At 42.0% G+C, this 24,315-nt stretch overlaps 1 protein-coding gene across 4 annotated transcripts in view; it reads right to left on the reverse strand.

Moving 5' to 3' along the window:
- Positions 1-218: 218 nt before the first annotated feature.
- col4a6 (collagen, type IV, alpha 6) overlaps positions 219-24,315 on the reverse strand; it is a 418,566-nt gene continuing 394,469 nt past the window's right edge. For all 4 annotated transcript variants that reach the window (XM_060832451.1, XM_060832452.1, XM_060832449.1 and 1 more), the window contains 7 exons: positions 23,429-23,590; positions 21,153-21,251; positions 17,493-17,639; positions 12,430-12,546; positions 8,187-8,378; positions 6,700-6,986; positions 219-3,930 (listed from right to left, as the gene is read on the reverse strand). In XM_060832451.1, coding sequence (XP_060688434.1) covers positions 3,670-3,930; positions 6,700-6,986; positions 8,187-8,378; positions 12,430-12,546; positions 17,493-17,639; positions 21,153-21,251; positions 23,429-23,590 — 1,265 coding nt within the window. In that variant the 3' untranslated portion in view covers positions 219-3,669. The remainder of the gene's footprint in view (positions 3,931-6,699; positions 6,987-8,186; positions 8,379-12,429; positions 12,547-17,492; positions 17,640-21,152; positions 21,252-23,428; positions 23,591-24,315) is intronic.

Genomic DNA, 24,315 nt, shown 5'->3' on the forward strand with positions numbered 1-24,315 from the left:
TTCCAGCCAAATGCCTTCATGTCAGTCATAGAAAAGGACTTCAAAACCCAATGATTTATCATTCCCATTCCACTTGGAGCAGAACTGCCAATCAGTGCCAAATTTAAGATAATGTTGCATTTGTGCTCACATCCTCCAGGATCTCAACTGAGACTAACTCAAGCAGAGTTTCGGCAAGTCTCTTAGAGACAGCAAACAGAGGAGACTTTACAGAGTCCTTTTGACAAGAATACATGAATTTATTGTTTACTATCATTCTGCAGTTTATATATTTCTGCAACATCAATGGCCTAGGGAAAGCAATGTTGCCTTCTTAGCATTTAACATTTGGTTATTTGTTTTAAAATATTATAAATTGAATTTCTACAGCTTCAGAGTTTTTTTTAGTACAAATATTTAAATTTTAAATTTCAGTAGTACCAAATGCCATTCAAAATAGAAACCTGATAACAGTAATTATATGTGACAAGGTATTAAGCAACAACAAACAAAAAGGAGATAAAGTTTGGAATTATTTTCTTTGAAATCAGACATAAATCATTTCCAGATACAATGACAAGAGCACAATTAAAACCAATTCATCTAAATTCTGAAATGCACATTCTTTCCAAATTGGTGGAGGTTGGGTGGGGTTGTGGTGATTGAAGTTTTCAGAGACTCAGAAGCAGGTTCAAGAGATTACATACTGAATACACGATGCCCTGCCATAAGTAAATTGAGTTGAATACCCTAAATGCAGTGAAGCAATATAAAATAGCACCATTTTGAATACAAACACTTGTGGGTTTAAAAAGTATGTTGTTTTTCTTTGGCACAACAGGGGTTTGCCACTGTCTGGTTTTGAAGTGCACACAATTTTCCAATATTCTCTTAAGTCATTTGAGGATTTGGAAATTTTACCCTCAGAACTTAAGCCATGATTTAAATCCTTACCAGGCCTCTAATTACGTTCTCTGTTGGCTTTTGAAAATGGCAAAATATTGCATCTCCACATCCTAAAATACTGTGCATTTGAACTGGCTATTCAATTCAAAAGCAGAGCTTTTTTATGAAGGTCCATTTTTAGCTGAAATTCTGTTTCAGCGTAATTGCCTTTTCTATCTCTGGTATATCCCTATTGCTTATTCTGGATTAAAAACAAAACCTTCGATTGTAATAATAAAAGCTACCTCTGAAAGAAAAGCAGCATGTTCATTGAAGACAGTTTCTGTATGCAGTATAAAGTTTGGTGACCCATGGCTTTTTTGGTTTGTAAATGGTGGAGTAATCAGTGGTTCACTAAACTGATAGCACCATTCATCCCGCATTGCAGCACTAATGACTGACAGTAAATCACTGTAATTTGAATTGTGACAAATATGGCTCAAATTGATGTCACATGCAACCAACACAACAAACGTTCCTCAGTTTTAGATTGAAGAAATAATAAAAGTTATGGCATTTGTAGTTTATGGTGTGACAGAGCCCTTTTAATTGGATTTGATCTACATACCAAGCACCAGTTCCCTTCTAAGCTCTCATCAAAGACTGCCAAATCTCTTCTCTAAGCAAGTAGGAGAATAAAGCCCTCCCTGTCTATTGGCATCTCTCTACTGACTGGTTCTTAACCTATAATCAAAGCCAGAATGCAGAAACACCACATTTGCATTCATTTTTATTTTGGTATTAATTGCTAAATGCTGAAATTTTAACCAGTGCAACACATTTAGTGAATACACCTGGGATTTACATATTACGTGATGATTAACAGTGAATGCAGCAGTTAAATGCACCAAAAATGTGCCAAAATCATTTAGACCTATGGGTAGGGAGGGGAGAAGATGGGCATAATTCTGTATTAAAGAATTCTGAGTTAATGATTAATAGTGATAGAGGAAAATTCACTGCATCTGCCAGTTATATGTCATAAATTTGATAATTGATAATATGTCATAAATTTGATAATTAATTGCAGACAGTCTTTGGTTTTTATTTACAACATCTCCACTTAAGAGAACTGTATGTTTTTTAAGGAGTCGACACAAAAAATAGAAACTCCATTGTGCAAATATGAATGAAAGCCAGTTAGATATATCAGTGCAGGTACACACGTGTTTATTGATGTCAATGACTCAGATCTATTCTGTGGTAGCAGAAAGAAAGTAAGGCAACAATTTCACTTTCTGAGGTAGCCGTGAACTGTAAGAGCACCTTTGTGATAAGTAAACGTGAACCTCCGCAATATTTTTAATTTCCTGCTATTCCTTCTACAGCCCTTTTCTAATGTGGCTCATGATCTAAGCTTTAAACCTAGTCCCGCACACAATTTGTATTGCGGAAAAATTTCTTGCACAATGAGTATTTTAAAAATACTTTTTTCTTTGTGAGAATTACACAAATCATTCCTATTTCAGGAGAGTAAGTTTTAGTTTTTTTTTATAATGAGGATGGGGAAGTTGGGTCAGCACACATCTTTTAAAATTAAGTTTCACAATAAAGCAAACAAATGTATTTACAGTATGTATATATATAAAAGCCTTTGAAACATAGACCAGTTTATCTTCAGTAGCTAACATTGAAATGCAACCACTTTGAACTGTCAGACATCTTTTGTTCAGCATCCCTATGCCCTGTCTCCATGTCTGCAACCTCTGGTTCTTGAATCACATGCAACTCATTAATGATGCATGCAACTCCCAACCTAAATTGATCAAACTAATTTCTTTGGGCAATCAAATGAGTTATTTCATTTTTTTTCTTTTATTAACACTGTACTTTCAAAAAGTCATTCAATAAACAAATATTTTTGGAATCTGCTTGCCTTCTTTCTCATTGTTTTTGGTGTCTGAGTAACATTATTACATCTCTTCAGGTATTTGTTTCTGACTAAATTTGAAAAATGGGTTTTCTTGCCTTAAAGCACGCCATCTTCTGTCCCAGCCCTGATGTAAGCCTTTTGGGACACAGCTTAGAGGAAGGAAGCTGCAACTGAGATAAGTTGAAAGATAATGGCAAAGAGGAAAATGCTCGAGTGTCATGCCAACTTGGAGAAGGGCACCATTGTGATAATGCCAGGAATAATTTATAGGAGTAGTAGCAGTTTGCACTGAACAGTCAGGAATATGAAAAAACACAATTGGCAAAGATGTCTTAAAATAACTCAATCCCATGCCCAGTTTTCAAAAATGCCTGTGGAAGAACTGGCATTTTCTTGCAAGTGGGCGGTGGCATACCATGTGGCACAGTCCATCAGACAGACATGAGACGCTCAAGAGACATTCCCTAGCTTTACTATTCACAAATGAATTCACAACATCCTACACCTTTTTAGAATGTAGTGAACTCCAACTATACCATATTCAGGCATGGCATCAGCCTGATCAGTCTTAAAGAAGCTACTGAAAATAAACTGCAACTAAATAGGTTGGACCAGAGCAGGCCCACTAAATAATGACTTTAGCTGGTCCTTTATTTGTTAAGTGGAAACTTAGTAGGTTAATAAAATGGGGTGGGGGGGACTTTGCATAGTTGTATGAATTATGCTCATTTGTTTTTAAAAATACAATCTGTGTTAGAAACCTTCTCCTCCTAATTTACAAAGTTTGTAAAACTGGCTGGTGATTCATCAAAAAGGCCTTTGTCAGCAGACCAACAGTCACGCCAGTCAGGCAGCTTGGAGCAAGCTGGCCGCTACAAATACTTGATGCAGACTTGACAGCGACTGACCCGAGTGCGCAGCTGACCCGCTTTCAGCGTCTCCGAGGGTGGCGATTCCACAAACTGCTGGCCCTCCTCCACAATGGTCAGCCAGAAGCTGTACTTGTTGGCAAAGTAGTGGCACGTGCCGCGGGCGCCATTGCATTCGATGAAGGGGGTGGAGCGAAAGTCCTCCAGGCAGGAGCCTGGCGAGACAAGAGACTGGCCTCCACCTTCAGCACCAGCAGCTGTGTGCTGGAAAGAGAAAGAATCCATGTGAGTGACAGCAGAGATATTTCGAGCGACTGCATTCTCTCAGTGATGACTGCCACCTGTAATAAGGCTGTGGTGCTATTAACCACTCTTGGCCAGGAAAAGGTGGACTGAATTGTATCTGCTTAACTATTGATGCTGCACTAGTTCTGTCCCTTCTCCTCCAATGCTGCAATTTTATTAGTGTTTATCCACCATGATTCTATTGAGGCATTTGAGGGGCAACTAGAGCCAGAGTTTTCCACACGGAAACAGATCCTTCAGTCCACACCGACCAGATATCCTAAATTAATCAAGTCCTATTTGCTGGCATTTGGCCCACAGTCCTTTAAACCCTTCCTATTCATGTACCCATCCATCAGGTGCCTTTTAAATTGTAATTGTGCCATCCTCTACCACTTCCTTTGGCAGCCTGTTCCATACATGTGCCACCCTCTGCATGAAAAAGTTGCCTCCCAGCTCCCTTTTAATCCTTCTCTCTCACCTTAAACCAATGGTCTCTATTTCCTCCACTGTCAGAAAAGGACTTTAGCTATTCATGCTCCTCTTAATTGCACAAACCCCCATCGCTCCAAGGAAAGACGGCCCCAGCCTATTCAGCCTTTTCCTATAGCTCAAACACTCCAATCCTAGCAATATCCATGCAAATCTTTTCTGAACCCTTTCAAGTTTAACAACATCTTTCCTACGGCAGGGAGATCAGAATCAAATGCAGTATTCTAAAAATGGTCTCCAACATGGCCTATATTGCCGCATCATGACATCTCAACTCACCAATTAATGAAGGCAAGCATACCAAACTAATTGCTACTGAGAGGCCTCATCTCACTGCTCATTAGATTCAAAAGGCAGGCATGTGTGAAATGCGGAAATGCCAGGTTTGTCCCTGTGCGCTGCGGCCCAGTAAAGTTGCCTACTTTCTGTCTTGGTGCTAATTGAAAGCTGACAGGCCCCAGGTAGTTACGCCTTCCCGTGTTCGGCATCTCTGTCTAACACGTCCTGAAACCCTGCCCCTTCCTGGGGCCTGCCTGAGATCCTGGAGATACAGGTCCATAGCTGACTTTGGGTGCAGTACCAAGACAGGCCACCATTTCTGATTGGCACTGTGGAGGCTGCAGAGCTGCTGGACCCCAGTTGGTCAGGAACTGCATGAAACAGGACTTGTCCCTGAAGGGACGTGGAAGTCTTATCTCATGCTAACTGAAGACACGACAGCCAAAATAAATTTAAAGTGGGATGAACTGAACAAGTGAACTCAGGCAATGAGTTAACATTACACTAGGGAAGAATCATACAGTACAGAACAGGCTCTTTGGCCTACCATCTGTACCACATAAAATATACTGCTACCTACACTAGTCCCACTTTACCTCATTAGGTCCCTAGCCTTGAATGTTGCAACACTTCAAGTGCTCATCTGGTTTCCCATCGCAACTACCCTCCCAAGCGATACACTCCAGACCCTTAACAGCCTTTGGGTGACAAAAGTTTCACCTCTAAACCTTTTCCCTTTCACTTTAAAATTATGCCTCTTTGTTATTGAGGATGTTATTGTTGTTAAGGAGCAACTTTTTCACACAGAGGGTGGTGCGTGTGTGGAATGAGCTGCCAGAGAAAGTGGAATAGGCTGGTACAATTACAGCATTACAAAGGCATCTGGATGCGTATATGAATAGGAAGGGTTTGGAGGGATATGGTAAGGTAAAAACAATGACTGCAGATGCTGGAAACCAGATTCTGGATCAGTGGTGCTGGAAGAGCACAGCAGTTCAGGCAGCATCCAACGAGCAGCGAAATTGACGTTTCGGACAAAAGCCCTTCATCAGGAATAAAGACAGAGAGACTGAAGCATGGAGAAATAAGCTAGGGGAGGGTGGGGGTGGGGAGAGAGTAGCATAGAGTACAATAGGTGAGTGGGGGAGGAGATGAAGGTGATAGGTCAGGGAGGAAAGGGTGGAGTGGATAGGTGGAAAAGGAGCTAGGCAGGTCGGACAAGTCATGGTGACAGTGCTGAGCTGGAAGTTTGAAACTAGGATGAGGTGGAGGAAGGGGAAATGAGGAAACTGTTGAAGTTCACATTGATGCCCTGGGGTTGAAGTGTTCCGAGGCGGAAGATGAGGCGTTCTTCCTCCAGGCGTCTGGTGGTGAGGGAGCGGCGGTGAAGGAGGCCCAGGACCTCCATGGGCCAAGTGCTAGTAAGTGGGACTAGATTAGATAGGGCCTGTTTCCATGTTGTACATCTGTATGACTCTAAAACTATGCATACTTTCTCTTTCAACCTTGTGGGTGTGAAAATTAAATAAATAAATACATGCATTCATACAATAGTAGAGGACATAGTGGCAAATACAAGACAGATCGGCATAGGGCCCAATAAAGTTTGACTATGGACCCAAGATAAATTGACTTGTTGACACTCATTATCTATATAAAGAATGGGCACTTGAACGATGCAATACAATCTGTCCACTAGGTAGAAAAGAGAAAAACACTGATGGAAAAAAATCCACATTTTAATGCTTAATAACTGGGATAGATTTTGCATGAGCCAATAACTTTGTGCACCTAGGCTCCTGACCTGTTCAGCAGAGTTGGAAGAGGGTGTTGTCTCTCAGGACATTATGCAGAGCTGACCCTACCTGCAATACTTGTTGCTGCTGACTCAAGTCCTCTATCCCTCCCACACCTTGTTTAACACAAGTGAAGTGCCAATGGTAGGACCAATTATTGCCGAAAGAAGTTAGCACTAACCATGAGGAAAGAGTAACCTATCCACAGACTCCGCCAGCCTTCAGGGCACTGTGGAATGGTTATGTCCTGGCTATGCACAGCAATAGCCTGAGATGGCACCTCGCAGACTGAGCAGCGGCTGATGTAGCGTTGGATCTGCTGGTTGGAGACTGGCATCATGGGGATTGGGGCAGTGGTAGAAAGCCAGTAAGACTTGTCATTCCTGTTTGCGTAATGGCACACCTCATCAACATTGCAGTACAGGAAAGGCATAGTGGTGAAACGGGGCAAGCATGAGCCAGCCATTCCTGCAGAACAGCAAAGATGAGATTATTTTAAAATTGCATCCTGTGCACTGTCTCACATGGTTTCAAGAATATTTCACAAGGTCAATCGTGCAATCCTAAAGCCAACCATTGTGCATGACATAAACCTCATTCCTCACTATCAATGATTAACTTTTAAAATGCAATCAATAATCAGATAAATTCAGGCCCAATTTCTTCCAGATGCCTTAAGCATGGGTTTTTCCACTCCATGTACTGGAACCAGGGACACAGATTAAGAATTAGATCCCTCCCATTTATGATTGAGATGAAGAGAATCCGTCTTATTTAGAATTGTTTGTCTATGGAATCCTCTTCCCCAGAGAGTAGCAGAGACGAGATTGAACAGCAAGGGAGGTTCAAGAGTCAAATGACCAACTTTTGCTTCAAACTCATGTTCTTTTTTCCTTTTGTTGCTTTTAATTTTTTTTTGCCATAATAATGCATGTTGAGATCCCTGTCTGTGGAAATAATTCATACATGGTACTTAACTACAGTCTACAAGCATTTGGATATCATGAGTTTTAGCCATGGTGCACTGGCTTCATGTGGATATTGATGTCAGAGGCCTAAACTGCAGCTTTCTCACACTGTCTCATTGAGATTTGGTACTTTGCATCATGACATTGATGTGTTCCTGGCTTTCACAAGTTTTAGGGTGACCAGATTTTCAAAAGTCAAAACCAGGATAAATCAACAAACCATGGGAGGATGGAACACCACAATGATTGGGGTATTTGGCAACCAATTTTAGGAGTCTGAGGGAGCGATTATTGAAGGCAAGAGATCATGTGATGACATCTGCCAGGGTAAGTTTGGCAACCTTACTCTATAGAATGTTTAAAAAGCTTCATCAGTAATGGGGTTGTGGACACCAGACAAAGTGTCCCCTGTAGATAATAACAGAGTAAGTGGTGCACAGACCCATTGTATGCAGTGCAATGCAGTGTACTTGGTGTTTACCATGAAATTTCAAGCAGATGTCTTTTCCCAAAAGGCCAATTTATTGCTGATGAAAACTGAAAATGTGAAAACTGAGACACCTGAGCAACTTATGGGAAATGTAGCTGAGACATTTAACTGAACTTCAGGACTTTCGGGCAAAATTGAAACAATATAATGACTGTAGCAGCATTCCTGGATAAATGGGTTTGCTCTGTGGCATAGTGTCTGTGCACTCACCCAAATCCTGGTTATGAGTCTTTTCTTGACCTTCCACAAACAGTAAGCTGTATCCATCCCACAATCTGTTCATTCCCAATGGGCAGGGAGGCACGCTATCTGATTGACTGTGTTTTACCAGCGTGTAGCCCACATTCACACTACGAGCTGGCATTCCTGGAAATCCTGCTGTTCCCGGCTTCCCAGGGCTACCTGTTGCAAGTTGGGGCAGGGACGAAGAAATAATTAGTGGTTATTTCTGTGGTTTTATAAATGTCAAAATACCAAGGCCATATGTTTACTGATTGCTTTCTTGTGTATATGATGTGGATACCACTGTGCTTTTGGCAATTATTGAAGTTAATGTAAGTCTCAAGTGATGCAAACTCTGCATGAATGTCAGAATTCAAATCCACACTAATGGCAATAATTTCTTTCAGCTTTATGTTGTTCGCAAGCTGGAACTCAATGGTGGCGCTCCAGACTCTGAGTCAGGCAGATGAAAATTCAGATTTTATGCCAGAGACTTGAGAACATAGCCTCAACTGACAACTCCATTAAGTCCTGCACTGTTGAAGTGCTGGCTATCGGACGTTAATCTGGGCTCCTGTCTGCCATCTTGGGTGGATGTAAAATTTCCTTTCTCCAAACATGGATAAAACAGTTGAATTTAAGGGTGAGGGTGGAAGTCAAGCATTTTACCAAGGAGCCAAAACTGAAGTCAATGGGAACTGGGGAAAGCTCTCCATCAAGAAAGATGGTTGTGGTTCTTTAAAGTGAATCACATCAGATTAAGAACATCAATGAAGGAGTTCCTCGGGGTAGTGACTTAGACTGAACACGCTACAACTGCTTTCTCAATGACCTTTCCTCTATCCTAAGGTCATAAGAAGTGGGGATGTTGACTGATGATTAACGGGCATCAGCACTGTTTGCAACTTCTCAGACACTGAAGCAGTCAGCGTCAATATGTAGCATGACCTGGACAACTGCTGGCTGATAAGTCGCAATTAGCCTTCATATTACACAAGTGCCAGACAATGATCAAATAATTCATAGAATCACAGTCATAGAGTCATAGAAATCTACAGCAAAGAGGAAGACTCTTTGACCCATCATCTCCACAATAGTCAAAACAAACACCTAACTATTCTAACCTCGTTTGCCAGTACTTGGCCCAGAGCCTTGGCATCACAAGTGCACATATAAACATAGGAACAGGAGTAGGCCATTCAGCCCTTGAGCCATTCAATAGGTTTATGGCTGATCTGATAACTCCATAAAGTCTTTGGCCATATATCCAAGTGCCTTTGCTTAACAGAACAAATCTATCTCATATTTAAAACTAACAACTGATCCAGCATCCAGTGCAACTTTGGGAAGAGATTTATAAACATCTACCATTCTTTGTGTGTAGAAGCACATCCTAATATCTCTCCTGCATGGTCTGACCCCAATTCTCAGACAATGCCTCCTGGTTCCAGAATCCCCAATCAGTGGAAATAGTTTATCTTTACCCTCTCTTTTCCTGTTAATATCTTGTAGGCTTCGATCAATCACCTCTTACCCTTCTAAATTCTAGAGAAAACAGGCCTAATGCGTGCAACATTTCCTCATAACTTCTGAAGTCCAGGTATCATTCTTGACTCTTTCCAAGGGCAATATATCTTTATAAAGCTGTTGTTGCCAGATCTGCTCACAGTACTTCAAGTGAGGCCTAACTAGGTTTTGTGTAACTGCAGCATAACTTTTTCATCCTTGTATTCCAGCCCTCTAGATATAAAGGCTAGAATTATATTAGCATTGCTTGACTATTTTCTGTATCTGTTTGTGACATATTAAATATTTTTACATCCAAACAACCAAGTCTCTTCGGACATCCACTGTATTTAACTTCATATCATCTAGAAAGTATCCATTTCTCAGTCTAAAATTGAAAACTTCAGACTTGTTTACACTGAACTCTAACTGCCACAGTTTTGTCCACTCCCTTTGACCATCAGTTCATGCCTAAACATTTCTTAAACATTTTCCTTACAGGCAGTAAGTTCCAGATTCCCACCATCCTCTCGGTGAAAAATAAATTCTTACAATCCCTCTAAACTCCTGCTCCTGACCTTCAACCTCTGCCCCCGGTCATTGATCCCTCCACCAATGGGAAAGCTTTTTTTAACCCATTGACCCCGTCTATGCCCCTTAATTTTCTATGTCCCCCCAAGTCTCTTTTGTTCCAAATAAAAGAACCTATTTCCCCAAAGAATGTCTGTTACTTAGAAGTACAAGTCAAGAGTATGATGGAATATGTTCATTTGCCTGGATGAGTGCAGCTCTAACAGCATGCAAACACTTTTGATAGCCTTCAGGACAAAGCAGTCCACTTGACTGACACCTCCACAACAGGTACATAGTGGCCTCTGTTTATACCATTTATAAGACACACTATAGCAACACACTAAGGCTCTTTCAACAGTACCTTCCAAATATGCAACATCTACCAACTAGACACTCAAGATGAGTAGACACATGGGAGGACCACTATCTGCAATTTCCCCTTCAAGCTACACACCATCCTGACTTAGAAATATATCACCATTACTTCACTATCACAGAGTCAAAATTCTGAAACTCCATTCTTAACAGCACCATGGATGTATCTATGGTAAATCGACAGCAGCACTTCAAGAAAATTGCCTATTGCCAGTATTTCAAGGGTAATAAAGACAAGGAATTAAATGCTGGAGTAGTCAGTAAGGCACACATCCTATTGGACCAAGAAACAAAATAGATGAATATTTAAATTTAGCATGGTAAAATGAGAAGTGATATATTTTGAAAGACAGGTTTACAAGAAACAGTCTAAACTAAAATGGTCCAGCCAAAATGTCGGGTGGAGGAATTCACGTATCCAAATCTTTGAACTATAAAGGAGCAGACAGATTTCTAGGCTTTATAGGTAAAGCCAAATCAACTGCCAATGCAAGGGAGACATGCCAAACCTTTAGGCTTCAGCTATAGAACTGCAGACAGAAAAAATGTCAAGTAGTCAGTTAAAGAGGTATTAGTATTATCAATCAAATAATAAAAAATGTTTTTGAGGAGCATTGTAATGCTGGAGACGCTGATTGACGCAGAGAGGTTTAGGGAGAGAGTTTCAGACTGAGGACCAGGGAGCTGAAGAGATAGATGGGTTTCAATGTCCTGCCTTGTGGCGAGTTTGCAGGCAGAGGGGGATGGCAGGTGGAGAGGGGGTTCACCTGACTGAAAGATGGCAGGTAAGGAGCCCATCACCTTCCTAACTCTCCTACAAACTGCTTTTATACCCTGTTATCAGTTAAAGCCCTTAAATAAGCAATTGATTTTTACCCAGTGCCATGTGGGCAGCTCACCATAATGGAGGGTACAAAGTAAACTCTGACATGGTCACCAGTACTTCTTCGGGATGGGGGAGGACCCATATTTTGAGGAGGGGGCCTTGGTGCTGACCCTTCTCCATTGCTCACGGTCCCCAGCCCACAATCCCGATATAAACATAGAACCCCTACAGTGCAGGCCCTTCAGCCCAACAAGTCTTCACCAATCCTCTGAGAGTAAACCACCCAGATCTATTTACCCAAACTACATATCCCTAAACACTGTGGCCAATTTAGCTACCAATCATCCTAACCTGCACATCTTTGGATTGTGGGAGGAAACTGGAGCACCCAGAGGAAACTCACACAGACAAGGGGAGCATGTGCGAACTCCACACAGATACTCACCCGAGGCTGGAATTGAACCCGGCGCTGTCAGGCAGCAGTATTAACCACTAAGCCACCGTACCACCCCTCTTCCACCTTTGCCCATCTGATTGGATCCTTTGGTAATTCCAGTAGCATTATCAGCTATCATGAGCCTCTCACTGGCTGGAAGCTCTCATCAGGATCAAGCTATTGTTCTAGCACTTGGTCACTAGTCCTAATACCGCAACATGTGACAGGGTGTCAAATGGTATAGCAAAAATATTTTAAAATAATAACATAATGATGAGCATGATCATTTTCCACAAACTGCATTGGTGGCAAGATGCTCAGGCAGCTCATGTACAAAGGAATCTCAAAATGAATTTAAAAAATTGACAACAACATGAGAAACATTTCCAATAAATGTAATTCTGCATCCATATCTCTTCAAACTTGATGAAGTTATTTCAGGAGTTTAGGTAGCCCCATCCTGTTGAGTTTAAGCACAGAGAGCTAGCTTTAAATTGTTTCCATATTTGGCTTACCTTCTAATCCAGGTGGTCCAGGATATCCCTTCAGGCCTGGATCTCCTGACATACCCGGAAGGCCAGGTAAACCATTTGGTCCCACTCTACCTGGTTTCCCAAGCTGGCCTTTGACACCTAAATTAACAATGAAGACAACAAATATTTATCATCGACATAACTCCAGCAGTGTGGATGCTTGCATTTTACACAGGGAGGCAAGCAATTGTCTTAAGTTGGTATCAAAGTAGAGCTAGTTTGAGATGCCCTGTTGTAACACTACACCCATACACCTTTATAGCTACGCAATTGTCTTTTTGTCAGTATACACATTGGAAAAGGACAATGTTAGTGAGAATACAGAGATACAGGCTACAAGATTAGATGGGATTGAGGTTGACAAAGAGGAGGTTTTAGCAACTTTGGAAGATCTGAAAATAGTTAAGACTATAGGATTTATCCTCGAATTTTCTGGGAAGCCAGGGAGGAGATTGCAGAGCCTTTGGCTTCGTACTTTATGTCATCATTGTTGACAGGGGTAGTGCCAGAATGATAGCAAATGTTGTTCCCTTGTTTAAGAAGGGGAGTCGGGACAACCCTGGTAATTATAGGCCTGTGGGCCTTACTTCAGTTGTGAGTAAGGTGTTGGAGAAGGTTATAAGAGATACGATTTATAATCATCTGGAAAGGAATAATTTTGATTAGGGATAGTCAACATGGTTTTGCGAAGGGTAGGTCGTGCTTCACTAACCTCATTGAGTTCTTTGTGAAGGTGACAAAACAGGTGGATGAAGGTAAAGCAGTTGATGTGGTGTATATGGATTTCAGTAAGGTGTTTGAAAAGGTTCCACATGGCAGGCTATTGCACAAAATACGGAGTTTTGGGTTTGAAGGTGATTTAGCGGTTTGGATCAGAAATTGGCTAACTGATGAAGAAAGAAGGTGGTGGTTTATTGGAAATATTCAGTTACCAGCGGTGCGCCGCAAGGATCTATTTTGGGGCCACTATTATTTGTCATTTTTATAAATGATCTGAACATTGGCATAGAAGACTGGGTTAGTAAATTTGTGGATGACACTAAGGGAGGCAGAGTTGTGGACAGTGATGAAGAATGTTGTGGATTACAGAGGGACATAGGTAAGATGCAGAGCTGGGCGGAGAAATGGCAAATGGAGTTTAATGTGGAAAATGTGAGGTAGTTCACTTCAGTAGAAGTAACAGGAATGCAGAATACTGGGCTAATGATTCAGAGGGGATTTACTAGAATGTTGCCTGGTATGGAGGGAAGGTCTTACAAGGAAAGGCTGAGGGAACTGAGGCTGTTTTTGTTGGAGAGAATAAGGTTGAGAGGTGATTTAATCGAGATGTATAAGATAATCAGAGGTTTAGATAGGGTGCACAGTGAGAGCCTTTTCCCTCAGATGGTGAAGGTTAACACAAGGAGGCATACCTTTAAATTGAGGGGTGATAAATATAGGACAGATATCAGGGTAGTTTCTTTAGTCAGAGAGTATTAGAGGAGTACCTGCCTGTAACAGTAGTAGATTCGCCAACACTAATGGCATTTAAATGGGCATTGGACATACAGATGGATAATAATGGAACAGTGTAGGTTAGATGGGCAAGAGATTAATTTTGCAGGTCAGTGCAACATCGAGGGCCAAAGAGCCTGTACTTCGCTGTAATGTTCTACGTTCTATGTTCTAACAATGCAAATCACAACTGGAACATAATCACGCCAGGGTTCAATGTACTGGTGTGCACAACAGCTACTTAGAAGTGGAACCATATAATGGTGTAATATGAGCAACAATGCTGTTCTGTACCAGCGAGGGAACATTGAATAGAATAATCTACCCTCGAGTTATTTGTAAGTTTAGAACATTTACATTCTGTCAGATGAATCCTCATGTATCCACAATGTATAAATAGCCAGAGAATGGGGTAAATTCCTAACCTATTTATACTCCAACATGTGAGAACAAATTCTGGTAATTGCCTTCCCTAAAGGACATTAGTGACCCAGATAGGCATTTCTTGACAATGGTTTAATTAGACTCTTAATCCAAAATATTTTTTTTCATTTGAATTCAAATATTACCATCAGCCATTAGAGCATAAGACATAGGAGTGGAAGTAAGGCCATTCGGCCCATCGAGTCCACTCCGCCATTCAATCATGGCTGATGGGCATTTCAACTCCACTTATCAGCATTCTCCCCGTAGCCCTTAATTCCTTGTGACATCAAGAATTTATTAATCTTTGCCTTGAAGACATTTAGCGTCCTGGCCTCCACTGCACTCTGCGGCAGTGAATTCCACAGGCCCACCACTCTCTGGCTGAAGAAATGTCTCCGCATTTCTGTTCTGAATTTACCCCCTCTAATTCTAAGGCTGTGTCCTCAGGTCCTAGTCTCCTCGCCTAACGGAAATAATTTGCTAGCGTCCACCCTTTCCAAGCCATGTATTATCTTGTAAGTTTCTACTAGATCTCCCCTTAATCTTCTAAACTCCAATGAATACAATACCAGGATCCTCAGCCATTTCTCGTATGTTAGACCTACCATTCCAGGGATCATCCGTGTGAATCTCCACTGGTCACGTTCCAGTGCCAATATGTCCTTCCTGAGGTGTGGGGACCAAAACTGGACACAGTACTCCAAATGGGGCCTAACCAGAGCTTTATAAAGTCTCAGTAGCACAACGGTGTTTTATATTCCAACCCTCTTGAGATAAATGACAACATTGTATTCGCTTTCTTAATCACGGACTCAACCTGCATGTTTACCTTTAGAGAATCTGCGACTAGCACTCCCAGATCCCTTTGTACTTTGGCTTTACGAATTTTCTCGCTGTTTAGAAAATGGTCCATGCTTGTATTCTTTTTTCCAAAGTGCAAGACCTCGCATTTGCTCACATTGAATTCCATCAGCCATTTCCTGGACCACTCTCCCAAACTCTCTAGATCCTTCTGCAGCCTCCCCACTTTCTCAGTACTACCTGCCTGTCCACCTAACTTTGTATCATCAGCAAACTTCGCTAGAATGCCCCCAGTCCCTTCATCCAGATCATTAATATATAACGTGAACAGCTGCGGCCCCAACACTGAACCCTGCAGGGCACCACTTGTCACCGGCTGCCATTCCGAAAAAGAACCTTTTATCCCAACTCTCTTCCTTCTGTCAGACAGCCAATCCTCAATCCATCCCAGTAGCTCACAATTCGAACACCATGGACCCTCACCTTGCTCAGCAGCCTCCCGTGTGGCACCTTATCAAAGGCCTTTTGGAAGTCTCGATAGACCACATCCACTGGGTTTCCCTGGTCTAACCTACTTGTCACCTCTTCAAAGAATTCCAACAGGTTTGTCAGGCACGACCTTCTCTTACTAAATCTATGTTGACTTGTTCTAATCCGAGTTTGCTCTTCCAAGAATTTAGAAACCTCATCCTTAATGATGGATTCTAGAATTTTACCAACAACCGAGGTTAGGCTAATTGGCCTATAATTTTCCATCTTTTGTCTAGATCCTTTCTTGAACAAGGGGGTTACAACAACGATCTTCCAATCATCCGGGACTTTCCCTGACCAGTGACTTTTGAAAGATCTCAACCAACGCCTCTGCTATTTCCTCAGCCACCTCCCTCAGAACTCTAGGATGTATCCCATCGGGGCCAGGAGATTTATCAATTTTAAAACCTTTTAGCTTTTCTAGCACTTTCTCTTTTGTAATGGCAACCATACTCAACTCAGCCCCTTGACTCCCTTTAATTGTTGGGATATTACGCATGTCTTCCACTGTGAAAACTGAAGCAAAGTACTTGTTAAGTTCTCCTGCTATTTCCTTGTCTCCCATCACTAGGCATCCAGCATCAGTTTGAAGTGGCCCAATGTCTACTTTTGCCTGTCGTTTGTTTCTTACGTATTGAAATAAACTTTTACTATCATTTCTAATATTACTGGCTAGCCTACCTTCATATTTGATCCTCTCCTTCCGTATTTCTCTCTTTGTTATCCTCTGTTTGTTTTTGTAGCCTTCCCAATCTTCTGCTTTCCCACTGCTCTTGGCCACTTTATAGGATCTCTCTTTTTCTTTAATACATTTCCTGACTTCCTTTGTCAGCCATGGCTGTCTAATCCCTCCCCGGATAATCTTTCTTTTCTTGGGGATGAACCTCTGTACAGTGTCCTCAATTATACACAAACTACTGTCTTCCCCGCTAGGCTCTGCTTCCAGTCTATTTTCGTCAGTTCCTCTCTCATGCCCTCATAATTACCTTTATTTAACTGTAGCATCATTACATTCGATTTTGCCTTCTATCTTTCAAACTGCAGACTGAACTCTACCATATTATGATCGCTGCTTCCTAAGTGTTCCCTTACTTTAAGATTTTTTATAAAGTCTGGTTCATTACATAGCACTAGGTCCAGAATAGCCTGCTCCCTTGTGGGCTCCATGACAAGCTGTTCCAAAAAGCCATCCTGTAAGCATTCCATGAATTCCCTTTCTTTGGATCCACAGGCTACATTATTTACCCAGTCCACCTGCATATTGAAGTCTCCCATGATCACCGTGACCTTGCCTTTCTAACATGCTGTAGCAGGATTTGAACTTAGATTTCCAGAGCATTACCTGGGTCACTGGACTAATAGACCACTGATAATTCCACTGGGCCATCACCTCCCTGGATAGCTTCCACCAGGCACTTGTTTGAGCTAATAACTCAGGGAACTGCAGAACAGGGACATCTACTCATGACAGAAACTGCCCAATTTTCTCATCCCATTAGACCCAATGGATTACTGACCAGACAGGTGATCCACCCATACAGTGAAGACAAGCCTTATCTCCCTCAGTCTACCTTCTTCCTACATTCTAAAAAGGTTGTTACAAGTTCATACCCCAGCTGGACACTTCACCACAAGGTCTAGATTTAGCTCATCTTCTGTCTGATTTTTGAGTTGTTGACTTCTGTACCATAACCCCGAGCTGTTTGCTCGAGTAAAAACCATTTGATTGACTGTGAAATACAACTAAAGCAGTGACATTGAAAACATGCGATCTAACAGTAAGTTAAGCATACCTGGAAATCCTAAATAACCAGGGATGCCTTGATTTCCCGAAGAACCAGATAAACCAGCAGGTCCGGGCAGACCTGGGGGACCGGGGACTGGTGTCGTGTGTATAATTTCTGATACCGCTCCCGGTAAGCCTTGTTCTCCTGGAAAACCTGCGCAGAACACAGTGATTCATTAATTATTTACTGTGCAAGGAAAGAGCATGGCTGGATACCAACTGAAAAGGATCATTTTTAAAGCAGAATGTAGTCAGACCATAGGAAATCAGTAGGCCAGGTCACATATAACTACGCAAGCCTGCTCTGCCAGTCAATATGACCATGCCTGAATCTCTATGCAGAGTCTAGTTTCCCACCGTATTCTCAAATACCTTGATTCACATTGTATCCAAGAATCTATCAATACTGGTCTGGAATATATGCCCACAGCTCTTTGAAGTAGAGAATTCTAAATATTCATAGCTCTCTGAGAGAAGAGATTTCTCCCCATCTTACTTCTCAATGACTGGTCCCTTGTTGAGAGCATGGGGCCTGTAATTCTAGAATGTTCGGCTAGGGGTCGGGGTAGGGTGTGTGCTATACAGTCTCCCAGATCACAGTGTGTCAAATCCCATGGGCATTCAATACTTTTCAACTGAATCACCTGTTACTCTGCGAAACTCCATAAAGACATAGGGCCACTTTGGATGACCTCTCAAATTGTTTGGCTGAGTTTCACTCTCGACTTCAGGGCCCCACTACCCGAAGCAAGGAGCGGGAGAGGGCAGGATCCCGGCCCTGCACTTGCCATTAGTGGGATCGGCTAAGGCACTCGACTGGAGGTAGATCCCAATTGGCAAGGCACCCAATTCTGAGCAGTAGGTGGCCTCAAGATGCTGCTGGTCCAATCAGACGTCAGAAGCCCCAATCAGTGTGAAAGGCGGGAGGTGCTGAGACAAACCAGAGATCTTGGTGCCACCTGCAGGTGGTTTGAGTGTGGAGAGGAACCTCATTGGACTTTGGAGTCTGCTTCCCCTGTCCTCAAGCTCCTCTGTGTGCTCTGACACTCCACAAACCTGGCGGCTTTGCCACATGGGCTGATAGGGCTGTGGCAAAATGCAGACAGGTCAGACAGACTCTTAACACAGGGCCTTTATTAGCTCCTCACCTTCATTTGACAAGGAAGCTGTTTCTCAGCAAGTTCTAAAGCTGGGAAACGTGAGAGCTCCAATCCCATTTTTGTTTAGACTCTGCCCCACTCTCTACTTCTCCCTCGCCTTTGATTCTTTGCACAGTCTACAATGGGCTTTAAATTGATCAATTGGAAAACACCAGTGATTCACAAATGGTGGTTACTAGATGAAATAAAGTGCCACGGGTGATTTGGTGATGCAAAGAAAACAAACGTTCAATGATGTGGAAGAGTACTTTTGGATATAGAGAAAAAGAGGGAAACGTGAGGAGCAAGCCATTCTAACACAGTCCCTAGGCCTTACTCTTGGCCCACTACCTCAGAGCAGCTGAAAACTCTGCTCTTTGGACTTGACAGATTTGTAACATTACAGGGGGATTTCTTCCTGAAATTTAACAAGATTCAACAACACACAGTCTCTGTATTCTGCAGTCTCCAGCCCAATGCAGTCAGCCCAATCAGTTATCACCACACTGAGATCCTGCCATTGGCCTTCAAATTCTAAATAATTGCGATGTCTTGAGGGCATGCTACATAAGCACCTGTCAAAAGTTACTAAAACAACTGACCAGACACTTCAGTTTAATAATGATGATGATCACTGCATGAGAACACCGCTTTCTGACTGTTCCTGTAATGATTCTTATGGGCGAGTTATGGAAGTGATATTTCAGGCACATACAGGCATCAATTTTACAAAAAGTTCTCCATTCAGGTACACAATGCTAATTAACGTATTTAAATGGTACTTGTGTTTGGCCAAGCTACTGAGCAAAAAAGCTGCCGGCCACACTAGTGCAGCTATCTCAGCCGCAAACAGTGTGGTGCAGAATTTGACTTGTCTCTTTTAGAGTTAGAATTTGACTGTTTTACAACTTAGGAAATTTGTGAAATGAATGAAATTCTTTGCAACAAGGTCCTACCTCTTTGTAATCAGGTTTTGACGACAGAGCATCATTTTGTGAAAACCTAGAGAAAATTGCTGAGGTAGGTCTTTTAGAAAGTTGTTATATCCATTCAGTATTATCCAAACCGTGTCTACAATTCGTCAATTACATTATAATCAATTTGCGTTGATGAAATGCGTGTTATATCAGAATGACCCATATATAGTTGTGCATTTTGCTGCATTTGAGCTCATTTCTACCCCATTGTAATTAATTTCAATCAATTTTGCATTGAGTTCCGAAATGAAGTATAAATGACATAATAAATGCAAAATACTATAAATGCTAGAGATCAAAAATAAAAACAGAAAGTGCTGTAAAGATATAGCAGGGCTGGCCGCAACTCTTGAGACAGAAATAAAGTTAACATTTCAAATCCATTGGACTCTTCTTTGGAACTTAAGAGAGTTCAGAATAGAAATTGTTATCTTCTGAAAAGTATGGACAAGGTCATGAGAAAAGCCAATGATAATATAGAGGTTGCAAGAGATTAACTGCCAAAGATGTCACAGAATTAAAGTCTAGATCAATGGGAATGGCAATAGCAAAGAAACAAAGTTTTGGCCCAGAGGTGGAGGCCATCCCTAAAGCAATCCCCTTGGCCTTATGAGAACCTTCTGTCACAACCAAGGTACAGCAATGGAGGAGGAAGTAAGAACTGCGGATGCTAGAGACCAGAGCCAAAAAGTGTGGTACTGGAAAAGCACAGCCAGTCAGGAAGTATCCAAGCAGCAGGAGAGTCAGTGTTCCGAACATAAGCCCTTCAACATGTTGAGTCTCCTGCTCCTCGATGCTGCCTGACTGGCTGTGCTTTTCCAGCACCACACTTTTCGACTCAGAATACAGCAATGTCTGTCTAAATGCAGAAGTATGACATGCTTCCCACCAACTCACTAAAGCAGAACATTGACATCGTTGTTGTGCACCCACAGTGCAACCGGAAAATGGAACATCAACCGGATGTAATGGGCCTGTCATTGCTGCCTTACCACCCTGTTCTCCTCTCGCTGGCCCCCTCACTACTTTGTTCTCTAGCCTCAGTATGTACAGGGCACATCCCAATTCCCGCAGCTAAACTTGCAATGTTTACACATCTAATACTACTCACACATTAATACATTTTAAAGAGCAGAGAATATGTCTTTATAAGTGCTATTTTTCAGAGTGAACAGCCGAGGTGTTCTTCACATTGCTATTGCAAAATTTCCAATCAAATACCGTGGTGTCCAAGGCGCTGCCGTGGCATGTGAAGTGAGTGCCCTCCCTGCAATTGCACTGGCAACAAATGAAGCCAAACGAGGTACAGACTGTGAATTGGGAGAAAATATCTAACTAGGTTTCACTGTTTGTGATCTGATGTTGTTGAACTCAGTGTTGAGTCCAGTACTGTATAATGTTCCCAATGAGAAGAAATTATGATATGGTATTTTACCGAATTGCCCAACTCTCAGGATTACACTTTATTGATTGAACAAAGTTTACCATAAGTAACAGATTCCCAGAGAAAAAGCTCTATGTGTAAGTTACTGAAATAGTGACACCTCTTACCTTCAGGACCAGTATCCCCTTTGAGTCCTGGGTATCCTGGATCACCAGGAGGGCCGTTTGTTCCTGGAAATCCCATGAAGCTTTGTTCTGGCCTTTCACCTAAAACAAAGAATTTAATTATTTATTATTATTTTGTTTATTATTGCCACTCAACATCCAACTTATTAGCCAACCACATCAACCCCAATCAAGCGTTCTTATAGAATTTCAAAGTTTTCCTACTGTCGTAATGCTTCATCAAAGTAAAGGGTACTCTCCCAGTGTTTTTACAGCCACTTGATCTTATTATTGCCTTGTCTTCACAATATGTTTTAACAAGAAACGTAGGTAGATACTCTTACTTGGTAACTTCAGTATCACTACCCAAAACTCCTCTTGCAGCAAGATTCTGAACATTTTATAGCAGCTTTGCCTTGTGCCATGTAACTTGGCTAAGAGTTCTGCAAGGAGACAGTGAGGTCTGCAGATGCTGGAGGTCAGAGTTGAGAGTGAGAATCAACGTTTCCTGATAAACGGCTAAACCTGAAACGTCAATTTTCCTGCTCCCCGGATGCTGCCTGACCTGCTGTGCTTTTCCAGCAACACACTCTCAACTCTGATCTCCAGCATCTACAGACCTCACTGACTACTAGTTGATTTCAACCTAACTGCAAAGCCTTTCCCAAGGATGCCATTCTTGATGAAGGGCCGGCTCCAAACGTCAATTTTCCTGCTCCTCGGATACGGCCTGACCTGTTAGGATTTCTGCAACCCCATTTCACGTAGGTCATTTATCACCAAAAGGAACCGGAACAATACCAGGACTAAAAATGTTAAATCATTGAGAAAAACTGCCTAATGTCAGAGTCATAGAGATCTACAGCACAGAAAAAGGCTATTCAGCCCATCAAGCCCACACCAGTCGAAAAGACTTGCTTTGGCGTCACAAGTGCACAACTAACTACTCCTTAAATGGCATGAAGGTTTCTGCCTCTACCACTGCCGCCACAGGAAGTGAGTTCAAATTCCCATCACCCTCTGAAACCTTCTAACTCATCCAACAAGGGACAAATTTTCCTTGTCTACCCTCTCTGAACTCTGTCTACCCTCTCAGTCTCTTCTGCTCTAAGAAAAACAACCTTACTCTGTCAAATCTCTTTTCATATCTGAAACTCTCCTGCTCAGGCAACTAGGAGTCTGGCCTCCTATTGTTTTGAGCACAGAAGGTTAAGAGGTGATCATCTAAAGTGCTTAAAGATGATTAATGGACTGAACAGGCAAACAGAGAGAAACTATTTCCTCTTGTGGGAAAGTCAGGAACAAGGGGGTATAACTTTAACAACTGGGTTCAGGAATGACATCAGACAAACTTTTACAGTTCAGAATGGGTCCACTAGGACTTTGACTTCCAACTCCATACTGATATGGTCACCATTCATATATACACTTAAGTGCTGGTCATTAGCAAGCTACTCAATGACAACAACATTTCAAGCCTATCACAATACCTATATGCAGACACTATTGGGCAGGTCTCGAGACAGTGATCAAAGCAAAAGGGATCAATTATTGATTTATTTCAATCCCTACCCAAAAGAGCCAAGACCAGATGGTGCACTCAAGTTGCTGCCCAGCTAACATCATTGAATGCAGAAATCAACCCTTCCAAAGGTCACGGGCTTATTTTTTCATCAGGAAGTACTTTTGCCTAATGTGCCATCAGGGAGTTTCTCTGGAGAGTACAGTTCACAGTGTATCAAATTACAGTCAAATGTAAAGAACTCTCAATTAGAAAACATCCGTTCCAAATATAAAAACACCAAGTGTTCACTTGAAATAAGAAAGAACTGATTGTTTCACAAATTTGGCAACTTATGCAATACAAAGTAGGAGATTAAAGAAATGAATGATAGGGCCATTTTCAGAATAAACTACACCTTCTCCAAACGGTACATCAAGAATGTTGTGCTTGGCTCCTGATGAAGGGCTTAAGACCGAAACATCGAATTTCCTGTTCCTTGGATGCTGCCTGACCTGCTGCGGTTTTCCAGCAACACATTTTCAGCTTTGATCTCCAGCATCTGCAGACCTCACTTTTTCCTTCCTCATGTTGTCCTGCCATCCCTCTCACTCTGTCATGGAGAAGCAACTCAAGGGATTGTGAAGCATCACAGACATTGACCAGGGAGGTTCATAAAGTGGATTAGAGTACTGGCATGTATACATTTAGTTTTCAATGGACACTGAACCCTTTGTTGTAATGAATGCAGTGTTTGACTAGGATGGAGAAAAGTCACCTTTGAATCCTGGAGGACCAGGAACGCCTGGCAGTCCAGGAGGCCCAACGTCCCCCCTTGCACCTTGTCGCCCAGGGGTACCAGGAAAGCCAGGGTCACCAGGATCTCCTCTTTCAAAACCCAAGCCTGGTGGCCCAGGAGGACCAACTGGACCTGAAGGACCTGCAGAGTGTATGAAAATAAGTCAACATCAGCGTGAATGATTGACATTTTTCAGCAAATTGTTCAACAAACCATTCAGGAGAACTAATTTTTGAAACAATACTACCTGAGCCAAAGACATGCATTTCTGTTTTGCAAGAGGCACCTACACACTTGATCTCTGAGATGTAAAAGGAGAGAAGAAGGGTGGGCAAGTTCAGGCAGTGAGTTGCAGATTGTCTCCAAGCAAGTCTAAACACAATTGTCAATGGCGAGGTGAAGGACGTGGGGAAAAGAGAAGAACTGGAATTGGATCTATGCAGTGTTTTCAGAAGATTGTGGAAGTGAAAAACATTAGAGAGACAGAGAGAGAGAGACAGAGAGAGAGAGACAGAGCAACAAAACACATACAAACATGGGAGTGATTATTTTAAATTGAATATATTAGGGCCCAAGTATAGGGTAAAAGCTGACCAAGATTCTATGTAAGTTATGATACAGGCGGCAGAATATTTTCTCACACGATACTCCAAGAACAAAGTCACCACCAAGCCCCTGGATAATAATACAAATTTAAGTCAAGCAATCATGGGACATCGAATTGAAACACAAAATATCCTGTGGGAGTTGAAAGCACGGGTTCTGAAAGGATGTTTCTGCATTGTTGGAGAAACTAGAACCAAAACAAAACAGTTTTAAGAATAAGCGGTCACATATTCAAGACAGCATTAAGGAGAGCTTTTTTC

This window comes from Hemiscyllium ocellatum, chromosome 11 (assembly GCF_020745735.1).
Source record: "Hemiscyllium ocellatum isolate sHemOce1 chromosome 11, sHemOce1.pat.X.cur, whole genome shotgun sequence".
In the NCBI taxonomy this organism is placed as follows: Eukaryota; Metazoa; Chordata; class Chondrichthyes; order Orectolobiformes; family Hemiscylliidae; genus Hemiscyllium; species Hemiscyllium ocellatum.